The 21,842-nt window shown below is 40.5% G+C and overlaps 1 protein-coding gene across 2 annotated transcripts; it reads right to left on the bottom strand.

The window, feature by feature from the left end:
* Positions 1–45: 45 nt before the first annotated feature.
* zgc:154006 (Occludin_ELL domain-containing protein) lies at positions 46–21,580 on the bottom strand. 2 transcript variants are annotated; one of them, XM_021589837.2, is made up of 8 exons: positions 21,472–21,580; positions 18,252–19,021; positions 17,707–17,868; positions 6,791–6,945; positions 2,233–2,463; positions 1,802–1,973; positions 1,164–1,205; positions 46–902 (listed from the first exon to the last, which is right to left on the bottom strand). In XM_021589837.2, exons 2-8 carry the CDS (start codon positions 18,999–19,001, stop codon positions 801–803), a joined length of 1,614 nt encoding a protein of 537 aa, XP_021445512.2. In that variant the 5' UTR covers positions 19,002–19,021; positions 21,472–21,580; the 3' UTR covers positions 46–800. The 2 variants fall into 2 exon arrangements, with proteins under 2 accessions (XP_021445512.2, XP_021445511.2); XM_021589836.2 differs by lacking the exon at positions 21,472–21,580 and adding an exon at positions 21,076–21,268.
* Positions 21,581–21,842: the final 262 nt, after the last annotated feature.

Raw genomic sequence — 21,842 nt, 5'->3', positions numbered from 1 at the left:
GTACTCAGAAATTACTACTGTAAAGTACACCCTTAAGAGATGTAATACAATGCATTACATTTATTAATGTCTGAAAACAATGTATAAACCATGGGAAGACTAATTGATCAACAAACCTGTTGAATTTACATCAGACTCTCTTCAAAGAAAAACTATTGTAAACATTTTTAAGAAATGTCTGGAATTAATGTACTGCATGATCACATTGCAAGACAAAATATTCTACAATAATTGTATATTTCATTATAAAATATGTAAGTTGTTATTCTTCATTAAATACATTAAAGATAGAATATTAGAATGCACACTTTTTTGTAGTTAGTAATCGGTGAAAACATACTTTTGCAATGTTACACAGAGCAGACAAAAGAGACAAGAACAGATCAGTACAACATTTATAAAACAACAAAACAGACAAAAATTACACAGGAATATTACATCTCTTACAAAGCACAAGAATCCATAGTAAAAATGTAACAGAATGAATCACGAAAATGTCTCAATCATGCCCTTACAACAAACCTTCACCTCAAGTCAAAGGTTTCCCTTAACATACATGTTCAATGTGGTTGTTTCAACCTCATCATCTACTTATTGTAAGTCATTTTCCGAGAAAGAACCATTCAACTGTTGCCTTTTCAACCTGTGTGAAGCGGCATCAGTCAAAGTTACTATTGTTCACCATCAAACAATATCCCATAAGAGCATGTGTTGGTGTCTTTTGTGGAGTCCTGCTGGACTGGTACCATGTAGTCTGCTGTATGGAGTAGTTGTGGATGGTACAGCAGACCCAGGCTGCTTCAACAAAGGCCATTGTCATAGTTCTTCACTAGGCGCTTGATGTGGAATAGGTTCTGTCTCAGGTCTTTGCTTCGCTGCTTCTTGGCTTGATAGTCTGCTGTCTGCAGAGGAGAAATAACACACTACAGACCTTAGATATCAGACATTTACAATGATATATCAATTGGTCAAGATACAGTCAGTGAATAATATCATTACATAATACACATTATATAATATATTCAATTATAATATATTTATAAATGACATATTATAAAGTTAATATCTCCCAAAATGAAATAATTGTTCCTAAAATAAATGGAGAAAGCTGACATATAGGGATGAATTATTGATGAACAGTAACTTGAGCGATTATAACTCACCCGCTTCAGGCCCTTGAGAAGGTTGTATTCATCAGCCACTCCCTAAGATATAAAGGATAACTCAAAAACATTACTGCTCAAAGGGGGGTTATTCATTAGCCACTCCCTAAGATATAAAGGATAACTCTCAAAAACATTACTGCTCAAAGGGGGGTTATTCATTAAAGTCAGTTTATGCGCAACGATGAGGCAAACACACAAATTCCTTTTCCAACTCAAGGCTAGTTGCCGCCGCATTTCCAACTAAACCTCTTTTATTATTTGCATATCATTTAACTGATTCATTCAACTAAAGAGAAAAGGTTAAAATACCACCTACTCCTTAGTAGTACAAATTTGAGGTGAAATGATCGAATGCTTGACTCCTTTTACTGGGAGAGCCGAGTCTTCCCCTTCATCTGATTTTGTTCTCAAAAGTAGTTATAAATGTATTTCTTTAAAGTCAGCTTTTGTGTGTGTGTGTGTGCTGTAATGGTGCTTGTATCAATGAATTAGCAAAACTTAAATTATGAGATAATAACGATGTAGTTGAAAATTATACATTTCTACGCGAAATATCAGGAGAATATTATACCGTAAAGAAAACACAGCCATATTGTTTTTTTGCCAGAAAATGTAACAGCATATGTTTTCTTTACCTGGTACTTCGCAGTCCCCTCCTCCAGGGTATCCAGCTCTCGGCTCAGCTTGTGCATCTGTTCACTGATGTCATCCATCTCGGCACACAGGCTTTTGTAGCTCGCCAGGTCGGAGTCAAACTCTTTCTTATACTGTCGTCGTTGCCTGTCTGATGTTATCTCAGGGTACATGCTGAAGAGACACATTACACAGGAATAAAGGAGACACAGGTCATTCCATTTAGATCAATGCTGCCATTTTATTGAACGCTTTCTTGAATGTAGAGAGCTTTGGAACAAAATGGCTTTCTGTCATGCTTTCCCACAAGCATATCTGACACAGCACACACAGCAGATAACGGTTGGATACTGTCTGTTTTAATGTTTAATCTATCACGCCATCCCTCGTTCCATCCATTCATCCATCCATCTTCTCAACAAATACAGCCCACCTATGCATGTGGTCACTTTGGTCTTGGTCCAGTTCATTACCAGTATCCCCACCAGTGGTGTAGCCGGTCTCACACTGGGTCTCCTCCTGGGAAGGGGGGGTAGGATCCCGTTCCCTTTCCCTGTGAATGGGGTACTTCTTCAGGCTCTCTGCCTCCACAGAGGGGCTGGAGCTGACCCTGGTGTGCCGGTACAGGGGCTCAGGCACACGCCCATTGGTGTTGTCATAGTAACTGGAGATAATATCAAACTGTCAATAAAGCTAGTTAACCTTTATAACTATATGATTACATTATGGTGTTATTCTTTGGACCATTCAGTCAATACTGCATGAACACTGGGAAAGTAATTTATCTGTATTGACAGCAAAGCAGAAGTTGAAGGTGGCAAATTGATAACCAGCAGGCAGAGAAAATCAAATTTTAATAAAAAATAATTTATTCATTTTCAAACTGTTATAACTATTTTTGTATCATTTTCCTGTTACAGCCGAGGGTGAGTAGTGTGAGTAGTAGGGTTCTGGTAATATTATTGTTACCATTAACAATCCTGTGACTATTTATTATACAACTTTGGTCTATTCGGCTAGGACAAGGCCTGGATTAAATCAGATCAAACTTTAACCGGCGATAGCCAACACCCACATAGCGGATGTTTTGCCGGTGTCGGATGCCCCGAGTGGCACAGCGGTCTAATGCACTGCACCTCAGTGCTAGAGGCGTCAACACAGACCCTAGTTCGATTCCAGGCTGTATCACAACCAGCCGTGATTGGGACTCCCATAGAGCGGCACACAATTGGCTCAGCGTCGTCCAGGTTAGGGTTTGGCCAGGGTAGGTCGTTATTGTAAATAAGAATTTGTTCTTAACTGACTTGCCCAGTTAAATAAAGGTTAAGTAAAAAAAATTATAAATAAACGCAGAACTGCGTTGAAGTCATCAAATCAGTGAGCAGCTGCTCTTGATCATTGTCACGAAGCCACACCCGTCCCCCTCATGTTAGAAGATCAGAACGAGAAAGTGTAGGCTATATAGACATAATTACGCTAAAATGTAAAATAATTAAAGAAAATAATGAGGATTTTGTTTGCCTAATCGAGGTATAGATTATATCACACATTCCAGTGCTCAAACGTGTAAACAAGGCTACATGGTATTTCTCTTAATGCACTCCGTACAGCCAATGGCAATGCCCACTTTAGGTATAATACCAGGAGCCGCTTGTGGATTTGACAGCTCTAACACAGTTCCACCTCCGACGTCGCCAAAACAACGCTATGCAGATGTTGGCTAAAGCGGATCTGATTGAATACATCCCTAAGACTATTCAGCCTAGGTCAAAACTATTCACTCTACATCAAGACTATTCACTCTACATCAAGTCTATTCACTCTACATCAAGACTATTCACTCTAGGTCGAGACTATTCACTCTACATCAAGACTATTCACTCTACATCAAGACTATTCACTCTACATCAAGACTATTCACTCTACATCAAGACTATTCACTCTACATCGAGACTATTCACTCTACATCGAGACTATTCACTCTACATCGAGACTATTCACTCTACATCGAGACTATTCACTATAGGTCGAGACTATTCACTCTAGGAGGAGACTATTCACTCTACATCAAGACTATTCACTCTACATCGAGACTATTCACTCTAGGTCGAGACTATTCACTCTACATCAAGACTATTCACTCTACATCAAGACTATTCACTCTACGTTGAGACTATTCACTCTACATCGAGACTATTCACTATAGGTCGAGACTATTCACTCTAGGAGGAGACTATTCACTCTACATCAAGACTATTCACTCTACATCGAGACTATTCACTCTAGGTCGAGACTATTCACTCTAGGTCGAGACTATTCACTCTAGGTCGAGACTATTCACTCTACATCGAGACTATTCACTCTAGATCGAGGCTATTCACTCTAGGTCGAGACTATTCACTCTACATCGAGACTATTCACTCTAGGTCGAGACTATTCACTCTACATCAAGACTATTCACTCTACATCAAGACTATTCACTCTACGTTGAGACTATTCACTCTACATCGAGACTATTCACTATAGGTCGAGACTATTCACTCTAGGAGGAGACTATTCACTCTACATCAAGACTATTCACTCTACATCGAGACTATTCACTCTAGGTCGAGACTATTCACTCTAGGTCGAGACTATTCACTCTACATCGAGACTATTCACTCTAGATCGAGGCTATTCACTCTAGGTCGAGACTATTCACTCTACATCGAGACTATTCACTCTAGGTCGAGGCTATTCACTCTAGGTCGAGGCTATTCACTCTAGGTCGAGACTATTCACTCTAGGTCGAGACTATTCACTCTAGGTCGAGACTATTCACTCTAGGTCGAGACTATTCACTCTAGGTCGAGACTATTCACTCTAGGTCGAGACTATTCACTCTAGGTCGAGACTATTCACTCTAGGTCGAGACTATTCACTCTAGGTCGAGACTATTCACTCTAGGTCGAGGCTATTCACTCTAGGTCGAGGCTATTCACTCTAGATCGAGGCTATTCACTCTAGGTCGAGACTATTCACTCTAGGTTGAGACTATTCACTCTAGGTCGTGACTATTCACTCCAGGCAGAGACTATGGGAACTCACTATGGGTCAAGGCTCCAGACAATCCTCCCAGACTAGCCTATTTACTTAGACTGGACTATTACATTTACAGTACCAGTCAAAAGTTTGGACACACCTACTCATTCAAGGGTTTTTATTTATTTTTTACTATTTTCTACATTGAGGAATAATAGTGAATACATCAAATCTATGAAATAACACATATGGAATCATGTAGTAACCAAAAAAGCATTAAACAAATCAAAATATATTTCATATTTGAGATTCTTCAAAGTAGCCACCCTTTGCCTTGATGACAACTTTGCACACTCTTGGCATTCTCTCAACCAGCTTCATGAGGTAGTCACCTGGAATGCATTTCAATTAACAGGTGTGCCTTGTTAAAAGTTAAGTTGTTTCTTAATGCGTTTGAGCCAATCAGTTGTGTTGTAACAAGGTAGGGGTGGTATACAGAAGATAGCCCTATTTGGTAAAATACCAAGTCCATATTATGGCAAGAACAGCTCAAATAAGCAAAGAGAAATGACAGTCCATCATTACTTTAAGACATGAAGGTCAGTCAATCTGGAAAATGTCAAGAACTTTGAAAGTTTCTTCAAGTGCAGTCACAAAAACCATCAAGCGCTATGATGAAACTGGCTCTCATGAGGACTGCCACAGGAAAGGATGACCCAGAGTTACCTCTGCTGCAGAGGATAAGTTCATTAGAGTTACTATCACACTTGAAGGTAAGACCCAGATGCAGACTGTGTGTAAGATGCAGATGGGTGTAAAGGTACAGGACAGCAGGCAGGCTCAGGGTCAGGTCAGGCAGAACGGTCAGGCACAACAGTCAACCAGAAAACTCGTAAACAGGAGCAAGAAAAAAGGTGGGAGCAGGGAAACAAAATACTGGTAGGTTCAACAAACAAAACGAACTGGCAACAGATAAACAGAGAACACAGGTATAAATACACAGGGGATAATGTGGAAGATGGGCGACACCTGGAGGGGATGGAGACAAGCACAAAGACAGGTGAAACAGATCAGGGCATGACAGTTACCAGCCTCAGAAATTGCAGCCCAAATAAATGCTTCACAGAGTTCAAGTAAACGACACCTCAGCATCAAATGTTCAGAGGAGATTGCGTGAATCAGGCCTTCACTGTCCAATTGCTGCAAAGAAACCACTACTTAAGGACACCAATAATAAGAAGAGACTTGCTTGGGCCAAGAAACATGAGCAATGGACATTACAGGTGGAAATCTGTCCTTTGGTCTGATGATCTCCGCATGTGTGGTTCCCACCATGAAGCACGGAGGAGGAGATGTGATGGTGCTTTGCTGGTGACAGTCTGTGATTTATTTAGAATTCAAAGTATACTTAACCAGCATGGCTACCACAGCATTCTGCAGCGATATGCCATCCCATCTGGTTTTTCAACATCCCATTGTCCTGTTTTTCAACAGGACAATGACCCAAACAAACCTCCAGGCTGTGTAAGGGCTATTTGACCAAGAAGGAGAGTGATGGAGTGCTGCATCAGATTACCTAGCCTCCACAATCACCCGACCTCAACCCAATTGAGATAGTTTGGGATGAGTTGGACTGCAGAGTGAAGTAAAAGCAGACAACAAGTGCTCAGAAAATGTGGGAACTCCTTCAAGACAGTTGGAAAAGCATTCCTCCTGAAGCTGGTTGAGAGAATGCCCAGAGTGTGCAAAGCTGTCATCAAGGCAAAGGGTGGCTACTTTGAAGAATCTAAAATCTAAAATATATTTTAATTTGTTTAACACTTTTTTGGTTACCACACGATTCCATTTGTTATTTTATAGTTATGTCTTCACTATTATTCTACAATGTAGAAAATAGTAAAAATAAAGAAAAACCCTTGAATGAGTAGGTATGTCCAAACTTTTAGACAATATCAAACCCTATGACTCACACATTGCCATTGTAGGTCTCCTCACTGTAGATGCTGACTGTTCCGGCTCCGTCTGAGACAACACTGTTCTCTGTCCTGAGGTCAGGGACGGTCTTCTCTGATAAGATCACAGTAGGGGCCCGCTGAGTGCTCTGCCCCTCTGCAACATAGTCCACCTGAAACAATGTAACAACATTGCTATTAGCCTAAATATTTCATATGGATATTGGTATGATAGTGCTTTTGAGGGTGTTTTGCTGTGTCCTGCCTCGAACACTATGAACCAGAAAGTCTCATGCATCTTAACCAGAATGTCCTTGACATTCTCATAATTATACCGGTCTTACCCTGTAGACCACTTATACTACCTACACTATATACAGTGTCTTGCGAAAGTATTCACCCCCCTTGGCATTTGTTCTATTTTGTTGCCTACAACCTAGTTAAAATTGATTTTTGGGGGTTTGTATCATTTGATTTACACAACATGCCTACCACTTTGAAGTTGCAAAATATTTTTTATTGTGAAACAAACAAGAAATAAGACAAAAAAACGAAAACTTGAGCGTGCATAACTATTCACCCTCCCCCCAAAGTCAATACTTTGTAGATCCACCTTTTGCAGCAATTACAGCTGCAAGTCTGTTGGGGTATGTCTCTATAAGCTTGGAACATCTAGCCTCTGGGATTTTGCCCATTCTTCAAGGCAAAACTGCTCCAGCTCATTCAAGTTGGATGGGTTCCGCTGGTGTACTGCAATCTTAAAGTCATACCACAGATTCTCAATTGGATTGAGTTCTGGGCTTTGACAAGGCCATTTAAATGTTTCCCCTTAAACCACTAAAATATTGCTTCAGCAGTATTCTTAGGGTCATTGTCCTGCTGGAAGGTGAACCTCCATCCCACTCTCAAATCGCTGGAAGATTGAAACAGGTTTTCCTCAAGTATTTCCCTGTATTTAGCGCCACCCATCAGTCCTTCAATTCTGACCAGTTTCCCAGTCCCTGCCAATGAAAAACATCCTCACAGGATGATGCTGCCACCACCATGCTTCACTGTGGATGTTGTTCTCGGGGTGATGAGAGGTGTTGGGTTTGTGCCAGACATAGCGTTTTCCTTGATGGCCAAAAAGCTACATTTTAGTCTCATCTGACCAGAGTACCTTCTTCCATATGTTTGGGGAGTCTCCCACATCCCACATGCATTTTTTTCTTTTAGCAATGGCTTTTTTCTGTCCACTCTTCCATAAAGCCGAGCTCTGTGGAGTGTACGGCTTAAAGTGGTCCTATGGACAGATACTCCAATTTCCACTGTGAAGCTTTGCAGCTTCTTCCGGGTTATGTTTGGTCTCTGATGTTTCTCTGATTAATGCCATCCTTACCTGGTCCGTGAGGTGGGCGGCCCTCTCTTGGCAGGTTTATTATGGTGCCATATTCTTTCCATTTTTTATAATGGATTTAATGGTACTCCGTGGGATGTTCAAAGTTTCTGATATTTTTTTAATATATTTTTTTTCCCGTTCTGTGAGCTTGTGTGACCTACCAGTTCACGGCTGAGCTGTTGTTGCTCCTAGACTGTTCAACTACACAACCCTGATCTGTACTTCTCCACAACTTTGTCCCTGACCTGTTTGGAGAGCTCCTTCGTCTTCATAGTGCCGCTTGCTTGGTGGTGTTGCAGACTCTGGGGCCTTTCAGAACAGATGTATATATACTGAGATCATGTGACAGATCATGTGACACTTAAATAAAGTTCCCCTGTGTGCAATCTGACTAATTATGTGACTTCTGAAGATAATTGGTTGCACCAGAACTTATTTAGGGGCTTCATAGTAAATGGGGTGAATACATATGTACACACCACTTTTCATTTTTTTAAAGTTTTTTTGAAACAAGTCATTTTTTTCATTTCACTTCACCAATTTTGACTATTTTGTGTATGTCCATTACATGAAATCCAAATAAAAATCCATTTAAATTACAGGTTTTAATGCAACAAAATAGTAAAAACGCTAAGAGGGTGAATACTTTTGCAAGGCACTGTATACAGCAGTATGTTTACACCCTTTCAAATCAGTTGATTAGGCTATTTCAGCCACACCAGTTGCTGACAGGTGTATAAAAATGAGCACACAGCCACGCAATCTCCATAGACAAACATTGGCAGTAGAATGGCTTTACTGAAGCACTCAGTGACATTCAACGTGGCACTGTCGCTGAAACACGTTCTCTAGAGTGATGAATCACGCTTCACCATCTGGCAGTCTGACAGACAAATCTGGGTTTGGCAGATGCCAGTAGAATGCTACCTGCCCGAATGCATAGTACCAACTGTGAAGTTTGGTGAAAAAGGAATAGTGGTCTGGGGCTGTTTTTCATGGTTCGGGCTATGCCCCTTAGTTCCAGTGAAGGGAGATCTCCCAACATCAGTGCCCGACGTCACTAATGCTCTTGTGGCTGAATGGAAGCAAGTCCCTGCAGTAATGTTCAAGCATCTATGGGAAAGACCTCCCAGAAGAGTGGAGGCTGTTATAGCAGCAAAGGTGGGACCAACTCCATATTAATGCCCATAATTTTGGAATGAGATTTTTGACGAGCAGGTGTCCACATACTTTTGGTAATGTAGTGTTTATTCAATTGATGTAGTTCTGTCCTTGAGCTGTTCTTGTGTATTAAGGATCTGTATTGTGTCATGTTTCATGTTTTGTGTGAACCCTAAAAAGACTAGCTAACAAATACAACAGGACTTTCTGGGAACACTTTTTTGAACCACCAGTGTATCATGCATTATAGACGGTGCCTTCTAATAATTGTTATGAGCAGTCATAACAGCCGATGGTCAAGGCTCTTACAAAGAAAACCTTTAATGCATTCATAAAGGCTGCAAATGTATTCATAATACATACCATAGTTGTCCTCGGATGGCATAACCCAACATCAAGCTCTTCCAGCAATGATCTACAACATCATTAGGAGCAGATAGACTGAACAGTCTGTGGAGACTAGAAGTCTGTGACATGGATCAGATGGGCTGCCGGCATCATTGTTCCCAGCTGGAATACGTGTATGACCTCAAAGGCACTGTCTAGCGAAATCCCTGCACAGTCAGCAAGTAGTAGTCATTTAAAAAAAATAATAATATGGTTTATTTTAATATAACCACAATGTTCTTTCAACATGGGGATAATTCATTTTTTTTTAAACTAAAATTAACAAAAAAATAAGCTCATTTTCACCGAAACCATTTCTGTGAAATGAAGCGATACTATTGCGCCTTGCAGACAGATTGATTAAGAAGCGTATGCTGTAGAGGTTTGCAGCAACACCAAGGCAACTCAATGCTTTAATACATTATACATGACATTTGCATTATATATGCTTCCCTGCAAGGCAAGCAGCTCATTGCAATGAGGGTGCATCGGGTTAGCACCACACAAGAAGCTGCCAGATACTTGGGGTAAGATATAGGCCACAGTGGAATAATTGATTGCGAATACATTTTCTAACAGTTTGAGATCTATAGCACGAGATGTAATACATTCTAGCAGAGAAAATGGAGGAAGTGGGGCTACTACGGAGTAAATTAATTACTGCTATACATGTGGGTACCAGAGTGAAGAGCCTATCACTATCAGTGCTCTGATAGCACTGATATTCTCACTGTCTATAATAACTCAACGTAATGAACTCTCCAGGGACCCAGACAGGTGATGTATGAAACCAGCTCCTCACAGGAAGCCAATACTGTATGCTCTATTACGAGGTTATAATATTTTAGTGAATTGTTTGCACTAGGAAATATCATTTCTGAATAAGGGAATGCAAATATATTTGCTAAATCATATTTATTTTTGGATTCATGTTTTACAAGCTGTCTAATTGCTCATTCAATGCAATGTTTTTTGTGATAAACTAAAAAAACATGTCCAAATGGCCAATGTGTGCCATATACCTGCTTTAAACAACTCAGGGCCTGGATTGGCCCGAAACCATTTTGAGTAAATACACAGTTATGATAATAGGGCCCCATTACCTTTTATGGGTCCTCACAATGCCTGTTATCACCTGGCTGGTTAATGATCAGTCTGAGTGAAACCAGGTGTGCCATAAACAAGCACCTGACAGCCAGTGAGAAGTGGTAATGTTCAAATAAACTACAGCTGAGAGGAAGTGACGAAGCGGATAACTGGGCCCCAAATCAGTGTTCTCCAGCAGGTGGAGTTTTTGTATGGCGGTCAATGAGAGATTGCCGAATTTGGTCAACAAAACATTGAATGGTTTATTTGATCAAATAGAAATGTCTTAATGATTAGGTTGTTACGAATGACCTGATATAAGTAGTACACGTGACATCCCAGCAATTTTGATAAAAAAACCTTTATATCGGCGTTGTGCCTGGTCATCGTTAGTTACCACAGCGACAAAGAGAAAAACCCTTTGTGGCAACTAGTGGAAACCATTCACTGTTAAAATAGAAATACTCAAAACACCATCATTGTACAGTAAATCCATGAAAAGTAGTGCACCTAAGGTGAGATCTGGTGTTTGTATAAGGGCACAAGGCGAGACTCAGATGCAGACACGGGAGGCAGATGGTTTGTCTTTGAGGAGATACAGAGTGGCAGGCAGGCTCGAGGTCAGGGCAGGCAGAATGGTCAGGCAGGCGGGTACAGAGTCCAGGAGGTACAAAGTGGCAGACAGGCTCGAGGTCAGGGCAGGCAGAATGGTCAGGCAGGCGGGTACGGAGTCCAGAAAACAGGCAATGGTCAAAACCGTGAGGACTAGCAAAAAGAGAATAGAAGCAGGAGTACGGAAAAACTCGCTGGTTGACTTGAAAGACATACAAGACGAACTGGCACAGAGAGACAGGGATAAACACAGGGATAAATACACCAGGGAAAATAAGCGACATCTGGAGGGGGTGGAGACAATCACAGGGACAGGTGGAACAGATCAGGGTGTGACAGTTTGAATGTAACCCCATTCACTTTTTCCACATTTTGTTACTTTACAGCCTTATTCTAAAACTGATTAAATTATTTGTTTTCCTCACCAATCTACACACAATACCCCATAAAGACAAAGCAAATCTATTACAAATAGAAATTACAAACAGAAATGCCTTATTTGCATAAATAAGCCATTTGCTATAAGACCCAAAATTGAGCGCAGGTGCATTCTGTTTCTATTGGTCATCCTTGAGCTGGTTCTACAACTTGATTGGAGTCCTGTGGTAAATCTGTTTTAAATTCAATTGATTGGACATGATTTGGAAAGGCACACACCTGTCTATATAAAGTTCCACAGTTGACAGTGCATGTCAGAGCAAAAACCAAGCCATGAGGTCGAAGGAATTGTCCGTAGAGCTCTGAGACAAGATTGTGTCGAGGCACAAATCTGGGGAAGGGTACCAAAACATTTCTGCAGCATTGAAGGTCCCCAAGAACACATTGGCCTCCATCATTCTTAAAGGGAAGAAGTTTGGAACCAACAAGACTCTTCCTGGAGCTGGCTGCCCGGCCAAACTGAGCAATCAGGGGAGAAGGTACTTGGTGAGGGAGGTGATCAAGACCCTGATGGTCACTCTGACAGAGCTCCAGAGTTCCTCTGTGGAGATGGGAGAACCTTCCAGAAGGTCAACCATATCTGCAGCACTCCACTAATCAGGCTTTTTTTGGTAGTGGCCAGACGGAAGCCACTCCTCATTAAAAGACACATGACAGCCCGCTGAATGCCAAGCGTCACGTCTGGAAAAAAATCTGTTACCATCCCTACGGTGAAGCATGGTGGTGGCAGCATCCTGCAGTTGGGATGTTTTTCAGTGTCAGGGACTGGGAGACTAGTCAGGATCAAAGGAAAGATGAACGGAGCGAATAACAGATCTTTGATGAAAACCTGCTCCAGAGTGCTCAGGACCTCAGACTGGGGCGAAGGTTCACCTTCCAACAGGACAACGACCCTAAACACACAGCCAAGACAACGCAGGAGTGGCTTTGGGACAAGTCTCTGAATGAGTGGCCCAGCTAGAGCCCGTACTTGGACCCGATCGAACATCTCTGGAGAGTCCTGAAAATAGCTGTGCAGCGACGCTCCCCATCCAACCTGACAGGGCTTGAGAGGTTTGATTTGATTTGATTTTAATTTGATTTGATTTGAGAGGATCTGCAGAGAAGAATGGGATAAACTCCCCAAATACAGGTGTGTCAAGCGTGTAGCACCATACCCAAGAAGACTCAAGGCTGTAATTGCAGCCAAAGGTGCTTTAACAAAGTACTGAGTAAAGGGTCTGAATACTTCAAATATTTCATATTTTTTATTTCGATACATTTCCTAAAGAAATCTAAACCTGCTTTTGCTTCGTCATTATGCAGTATTGTGTGTAGAATGTTGGGGGGGGGGGGGGGCATTTAACACATTTTAGAATAAGGCTGTGATCTACCAATATGTGGAAAAAGTGAAGGGGTCTGAAAACTTTGTAAATGTACTGTATTTCAAAACAAGTACTCGGAGCCACCCAAAAGTGGTTCTTCAGTATGAATATTTGTGTTTTGAAAACAATTGTTGGTGTTTCAGTGCACGTAAATGTTTTGGCAGACTGTCTTTCATATAATCATTTTTTTTTTAAATTGCAAATGGCTTATAGCATAAATATTGATTGATTATACATTTTGATAGAATTTTCTGTCAGTATTTTAATAAAACATTTAAAGAAGACACTGGGAACTGAATACTTTTCCTATGGTAGACTTTGGCACTGATTATAGGCTACAGTTGCCAGGGAACTTTGTGAGATTATAAATAATTATACAATCAAAATGTTTAGGGTTATGTAAGCAGAAGTAACAAGGTCAAATAAAATGTTATTGGTCGCAATCACATATTTAGCAGATGTTATTGCGGGTGTAGCGAAATGCTTGTGTTCCTAGCTCCAATAGTGCAGTAATATCTAACAATACACACATCTAAAAGTAACATAACATGTATAAAGTGAGCCTTCATCGCTGGTAATCATGTGAGAAAGTGGATGTGAACCCAGGTCCCCTGCTTGTCAAAACACTGCCTTAGGCAACTCAGCCAGTCTTCAGAAGGAACTGGTTGTGCTGAACCACCTGTGTTACACTGATCACATGGAGCCTGATTCAGGCTTAACATGGACTGAATAAAACATTTACTGAAGTCCCAAGTGCACGTTAAATCAACTCATCTCAAGTCTGAATAGGGCCATTCATACCTTCATATCAGAAGACAAATGTTTAGATTAAATCAAAAATGTGAACTTCAAACATTGTGCTTCTGTAGTGTTCAGAATTGCCCCAGTCTGAAGCACAGCGGTGGAGGGAGGGCAATCAAAACTCTATGGTCAAGTATAAAAACAGGCAAGTTTGCAGGCACCTTCCCTGTATTTGGATCCTTCACAAACTCCGACAGGTGAGCGCAAATAAGAACATTTATTTTGTGTAGCATTTTGGATGCTAATTGTCTAAGTAAAAGAGACATTTTGTTTCATTTATCAGTTTTTTTTATGCTACATGTAATTAATTGACACGTCATTGTTTGCACCTTTCGTGCACTTGTTTTATATGCAAATGAAGGCCCGTTTTTGAGATAATACTGCTGGCTTGTTTGCCTACTAGCTTTATGAGTTTATTTTTATTTTTATTTTATTTTATATAGCCCTTCGTACATCAGCTGATATCTCTGATATCTCTCAGTTGTATCTACTGTTTGATGTATACCCTACACTTAACAGCCACTGCTATTTTAGCCTGATCTAGCTTTGGCCTACTACACCACGTGTTATTTCATCCCACTTTTGACATTCATATTGTTATCTTGTTGCTATATTTGCATAGCTTAATCAAGTATTTGCTTTTTGCATGTTATTATGTTTAATACTTGTATTCATATTGCAATTTATTAATATTATAGCATTGATAACCTAATTTTAAATTCATGCACTATCATTATTGCTTGTTATTCTTTTGCTATTTCTGTCTCCCTGCAGAAAATCATACACACATATATATATATATATACATATATATATACACACACACATGATACCCACCGGCTGGCCAATCAAGACCAACATCAAAGACTAATGCCAGCTGAACTGTCAACTGTCAATCATATAATCTAACTCAACTGTACTGTGACTCAATTAATCTAAACAACCTTCTATACCATGTACCATCATCAGAATTTAAAGACTCAGGCTAGGACATTAGCATAATGGATGACTCGTGGATCGCATTGAGCCCTGGGCTGAAGTGCTTTTTGCCCTCCAGAACGTCCTCATTTCATCGGGGAATGGACTCTACAGGTGTAGGATCTTAATTTGAGCCAGTTTGCTACAGCAGGAAAATAATCCTGCAGCAACAGCAAATGTGAATTATTTTGTGGATTATAATTAATCTAATTTTTTTTGTAGAGTTTGATACATTTTTCATTAGGGCAAATCTGACATTTTAAAGTGTAAATTACAAACTTTAGAAGCCTTTTTAAACATAGTGTAACGATTCTCGTTGGTGGTGGAAGGAGAGGAGGACCAAAATGCAGCGTTGTAAGTGTTCGTCATATTTTAATTGGAAAAACTGAACACTACACAAAATAACAACAAAGAGAAAATTAAACAGTTCTGCCAGGTGAACAGACACTGAACAGAAATTAAACACCCACAACCAAAATGGGGAAAACCGGCTACCTAAGTATGATTCTCAATCAGAGACAACGAACGACACCTGCATCTGATTGAGAAACATACTAGGCCAAACACATAGAAATATAACAACATAGAAAAAAGAACACAGACTACCCACCCCAACTCACGCCCTGACCAACCTAACACAAAGACATAAAAAAGGAACTAAGGCCAGAACTGTTTTGGTCGTTCTCTTTGTTATTTTTGTTATTCCCGTGTTCATTTAATATATATGGACACATACCATGCTGCACCTTGGTCCTCTCCTTCCGACAGCCGTTACACATAGAATACACTAAAAGTGACTCTTTTCTGCTGTGCAGGAAAATTCTCAGCAACAAACATTATGAAATTAAGATCCTACATCTGTCAAGTTGGTTGGATGTCCTAAGGGTGGTGGACCATTCTTGATACATACGGGAAACCCAGCAGTGTTGTAGTTCTTAACACAAACCGGTGCGCCCGGCACCTACTACCATTCTACTTTGTCCGTTCACCCTCTGAATGGCAAACATACACAATCCATGTCTCATCTTAAAAATGATTATTTAACCTGTCTCCTCCCCTTCATCTATACTGATTTAAGTGGATTTAACATTTAAAAGTACATATGGAATTGTTTTAAGATGGTCATACCATCGTTCATTTAGCTATTCAATTTTGAATGTTAGGACCCCTTTAGGTATAAAAATAATAATTTGAAATGATTGAATTTGGCCTTTACAACTAGCCCCTAGAAATGGACTGAATAACACGTTCATAAATGCCAAAAAAGACAAGTCAAAAAATAAATCATAAGGAATAAGGTTTTGAAGTGTCTGTCCTATATCAAGGAGATATAAGAAAGCTCAAGAAATGTTTTATTTTTTTGTGGACACATATTTAACCCCTTATTTTTGTTGACACAAAACTACCTCCATACATCCATTTGTTTGTATGGGAAACATTCAGACGAGTCCTGTGACACTGGGTTCCATTCAGACAAGTCCTGTGATACAACGGAGAGCACCATTGTTTTCGTAAGAGTCTCCCCTTTCCATAGAGTGGAGAAGTTTGTAGGCCAGGGTTCCCCAACTTATTCAGACACCAATCTTTCTGAGCAAAAAATTAACTTTTTGTGACATAAAAGACTGTAAAAACACAAGGAAATCAGCTCCGAGTAATTTTAATTGAAGAAATCTGTGACAGACAAAGAGGATTTCAGGTTTTCGGACAGGGCCTTAAATTTGGCAGAAGCAATCGGGCCTGGGTAGGGTTGAGTCTGAAGGCATGGGTAGGACTCAGGCGTAAAATTCATACCTGTGCAGGGCTCTAGTTAGTGCTCCCAATCTCTGGCAAGGTGTTGCACAACTCTTGATGATGTGGTGTTACATCACACCGTCATGTTTCAGAACACCTCAGGATGAATGTTTCAGTCCACCTTAAATCTGTCTCAATACACTCAGAACCATGTGTTTCAATACTGCAGCAAAGTTACCGTTTCATCTCCCTTAAGGTGTTATCAGTTCAGTTGCCACTAGTTTTAGTGTTACAAAGCACTTCATTTTTAGTGTTGTGCCTGGTGTTTACACGCATGTACCCCCTCTCATTGGCTAGAATGGTCCAACCTGACCTTGCCTCCTCCGAACAGCCTTCGATTTTTAAAGACATTTGTTTTCATTGTTAGAGAGGCCACTTGAGTATTTGGTCAATATAATGGATAATCTGTGACCACAGTCACCTAATGATCACACCACAATGCCATGTTTATTCTTCCAACCACTATGTTGAGAGCGTTTATAAACTGGGTGGTTTGAGCCCTGAATGCTGATTGGCTGACAGCCGTGGTACATCAGACCGTATACCACAGGTATGACAAAACCGTTATTTTTGCTGACCTAATTATGTTGGTAACCAGTTTATAATAGCAATAAGGCACCTCGGGGGTTTGTGGTATATGGCCAATATACCACGGCTAAGGGCTGTTCATAGGCACGACACAACACCTCCTCGGGCCTTATTGCTTAAATATCACCACACCACAACACAATGTTTATTCTTCCAAACACTTTCTTGAGAGCTTTGCTATTGATCTAGTTATCCAGGTGACAATTTGGGACACAAAGGAATTCATTGTAACGCACTTGGTCAAACATGTCAACTGTTTGTGATGTTCTTGGCCAACGTGAGTAGGAAAGCACTACTGCAGTGAATTTCTGCCCATTCTTGAACCGCAAGAAATCAAATTTTCCACTTACCCAGTCCTGTACATCATTTCGTTCAGGTGGTCTGAGCAGAGGTCGGTCCCAGATAATGTTGGGTTTGCCGTGGCGCCAGATCTTACTGCGGGTTTTGTAGGCGTAGTATGCAGCTACACACAGTGCCACCACTACTAAGAACCCAAGCACCAACGCCACAGCCTGAAACGGAGGGTAAATTAGATGTGTCCTCATTACTACATATGATTAATTTCTTTAGGTGAATGAAAGAGTATCTATATATGATTAGCCACAATGATTGCCATTTATTACAACAGCTATCCAACTGAGAAAACAAAAAAGGGTCAAAAGTATATCATAGCATGTTATGTAGTAGTAAACTGTTAAGGTTTATAAAGTAAAGATGTACAGTGCTCTCCGTAATTATTGAGACAGTGAAGCATTTTTTCTTCAGTCTGCACTTTAACCTCATAGTCATTTGTTTGATTTCAAATCCAAACTTCTGGAGTATAGAACCATAAGAAGAAAAAATGCTTCACTGTCCCAATAATTACGAAGGGCATTGAAGTAAAGCTTTGACCCACCTCTTCAGGGTCCATGTAACAGTAGTGTTGGAGATACTGGTTGTACATGGGGAAACCCCCAGGGAACCCTGCTCCCACACTCCCACTCAGACTGGGGCTTCCCTGCATGTTCTGGCACATCATAAGCATGGGGTTATAGAGCATGCTCTGAGAGCTCTGCGACATGGGGTTGACACCGATCACAAACACAATGTCAATGATGCCCTGCAGCACCGCCAGGACAACGTCACAGACTAACACTGTCAGGTAAAACCTCCGACCACGCATAGCAGGCGACCGAGAAAAACTCCCCACAAGGAATCCCAGAGAAACCAGGAAGTTAATGGCCGCCATGGATATCATGGCTGACTTGGCCGAATACGGGGTCATGTAGGAGCTGGAATAGCCATAGCTGCCTCCGTAATAGCCACCAGTGCCACTGCCAACCCCCATAGACCCTGTTCCATAGCCCCCCATTCCTATTCCTGTTCCGTGCATGTCCCAGACCAACGTGGAGGCTACACAGGCAAAAATGAGGAAACACAAGATGACTGTTGCTCCTTCCATTGTTTTGACAAGCCCAGGAGCAGAGAACCATTTGTAGAAGTGTTGAGGCCTATCTTCCATATAGAATGAGTCAGGGGGAGGAGGGTAGGGGTCAAAGTTGCTCCTTGGGGAGTGTACACTTCTGTGGGTGTAGAATCCATTGGAGGTAGCAGTGTAGGGAGGACTATAGATGGGTGGGTTGTCATAGTGCCGCGGCTCATACATGATTCAGAGAGAAGGGAGGCCTGCAAAACAAGACATACATTTTATTATGTCATACTAATGTACTATCATAACAAATCACATCTTATCGCAAATTCTATAAATGATATCATGATATCAAATGACATCAAGTGCTATTACATCCCATTGGACTGACACATTGGACAGATCTGGAGTGTCTCTCTTCTCTCTGTGTGTTTGCCCAACCAACGGTATTCTCATTAGTTTTGTTGCCAACAACACTCCCTCTCTCTCAGTGAACAGCACAACTCATCAGTCCACTGCAACTCAACCCAGTGGACCTCAATAATTTAGACAGCCAGAAGCAGCAGTGTGTGCAGTGATGCGTGGTGTTTTCCACTGTGCTCTCTACCTCTCAGCTGCTTCAGCCCAGGTGTCATGTGTCCTGTCCGCATGTGATGAATATACAAGGGGAGGGTACAATAAGCTATGTAATGATGATAGTGACTATGCCCTCACAGTTACATCTGACTGTCACCACTCTAACCTGAGCTATGTTTAGGTCTAGACATACACACACACACGCACACGTTGGTTTTACTATCCAAGTGGGGACCAAAACATTTATTCCCATTCAAACTACTATTTTCCCTAACCTTAACCCTAACCTTAAACCCAAACCCCTAACCATAAACCTAATCCTAACTCCTAACCCTAATTCTAACCCTAACCCTAACCCTATACCTAACCATAAACCTAACCCTAATTCTAACCTTATACCTAACCCCTAACCATAAACCTAATCCTAACTCCTAACCCTAATTCTAACCCTAACCCTATACCTAACACCTACGCCTAAAATAGCATTTTTCCTTTTGGGGACAGTGAAATGTCTCCACTTGTCAAATGTTCCTTATGTTACTATCCTTGTGAGAACTTTTGGAACTCAAAAGGATAGTAAAGTTAGAACACACATCTGTGGTCTCTGATAGGCAGGATACAGTAAATAATTCACGAGCTGAACTCATGAAAGGCTGACAGGCATCAAAGCAAGCAAGTTCAAGGCTTCAGTCATACAAAATACACGATACTGCTATATTCACTGGCCACAGTCCATATCCTGTATGAAATTATTATTAGTAATGGTGAAAACTAATTAAAAAATGTTTTTGCATACAATTCTAAAAATAGGCCTGCACACCACAGTAAAAGCACAAGAATATTTGCCCAACTAAAAAACATCCAGGCCTATAAATATAAACATGAGGGTCTAGTTTCTTTTGCCTCTTGTGTGGCATGAGCTCCAAAAGGCCTTAAAGTTGGTAGATGTGGTGCCTTTAGGACAGGGATGGTCAACTACTGATGGATGTGGGGGCCGCCATTTCAGTGGTGGGATAAGACTGTAACTACCAATTGTGTATCACGAAAAAGTGGTAAAAAGTACAAAATAAAGAATAAATAAAAAATATACAAGTCAGCTGACATAGGCTAATTAAGTGCCGTCAGTGACTGACATTACAAGAGATAAACTGCTGATGCATATCAACAATTCGAAATTGCACCTTGTGTATTGTACAGTTGAGATGGTTGAGAGTTGAATAGTAGAATACACAAGGTGCAATTTCTACAAAACAAAAACAATGTGTTTTATTTTTGAGGGGGGAAAGGATATGTGGGCCTACATAAATTGCCCATCCCTACTCTAGAGCGATTCAGGCTGATGTTCGTTTTACATGATTGTGTTTGCTTTTCATGTGCTGTGTAAATGATGTGTAATAGATATCTAGTGTAATTGTTGTTTGTTGATGTGTTGTTTATTAATGTGTTAGACAGGTCGTCATTGTAAATAAATAACAATTTTTTCATAATTTACTTACCTGTATAAATAACGGTGAAATAATATAAATTAACAAGAGAAAGACTAAAACAACGCAACCCGTAAACGTTTAGCAGCTTTTGTGCTCACACAAACAAAAAAACAAAGAATTGTATCCTATGTGCTACTTTAATTTTCCACGGTTTATCAGATGGAGTCATTACATTACATTCCAAATTCCGTGTCACCAACACAGCCTGTCAAACATAATTGTAGTACCAACTGATAACGTTCACTTACCTGAAACGTCTTTAGGCTAATGTTACTGAAAAACGGTCATTGTGCACAAAAAAAGTTTAACATTACATCTATTATCACTTCGAATATAGGCCTACTTTTCGAAGCTTTTTAACGCATGTAGGCTACATCTCCTGAAACTATTAAAACGTGTGCACTGCCTGTTCTCTTGGCTGCACCAATGCGCATGGCGGTGCGCAAGGATCTCAACCAGTCTATGGTCTCAACACAGTAGACTTTTCAAAAACTATCGCGCTCTCCTTCAAAATGTGGAGACTGGAGGGAGAGAGCCTACCTTAAACTGGATGTCGCTTATCACGTTTTTCCAGATCAGTAATATGAAGGTGGAGGAGAGATACAACACATCTGGAAGAATGTGCATCTGCTGTATAGGCTTACCTGCAAAACTCTTGACAGGAATAGATTTTCATAAAAAATAAAACATGTTACTAAAACAAATGTTTTTTTTTTGTATTCTTATGGATTCTTTAAAAAACGGAAGTATTGCATATGTCATTGCTGTGTTAGTGGATTGTTGGTTCCCTACTGCCCTTTTAACGTTTCATATTTAACAATTCATATAAAGAAAATACAAAAAACTATCCACGTTATGTAGTGTATATGTAAAGCTCTGCAAATGCAATGCTAGTCAATGAAATGTGAATTGACCCTGTTAGCATTGTCCACAAAAGTCCAAAGGTACACAATTGCGCTCTGGGTTGGTTTACGAGTTCATTCACTCCACGACTGAAACTCACTGACAATATTTC

The sequence above is a fragment of the Oncorhynchus mykiss genome, chromosome 28, assembly GCF_013265735.2.
Source record: "Oncorhynchus mykiss isolate Arlee chromosome 28, USDA_OmykA_1.1, whole genome shotgun sequence".
In the NCBI taxonomy this organism is placed as follows: Eukaryota; Metazoa; Chordata; class Actinopteri; order Salmoniformes; family Salmonidae; genus Oncorhynchus; species Oncorhynchus mykiss.
Note: the sequence above shows the minus strand (reverse complement) of the source record. Positions and strands in the feature narration are given on the sequence as shown.

What these genes read in the sequence shown, in the direction of transcription:
- zgc:154006 (XM_021589837.2), bottom strand. Translation starts at nt 19,001, where the DNA reads ATGTATGAGCCGCGGCACTATGACAACCCACCCATCTATAGTCCTCCC. An exon ending in GAAATGATGTACAGGACTGG is followed by an intron (nt 6,946 to 17,706) that starts GTAAGTGGAAAA and finishes ACATTGTTTCAG; the next exon opens with GTGGACTATGTTGCAGAGGG. An exon ending in CAAAGTGACCACATGCATAG is followed by an intron (nt 1,974 to 2,232) that starts GTGGGCTGTATT and finishes GTGTCTCTTCAG; the next exon opens with CATGTACCCTGAGATAACAT.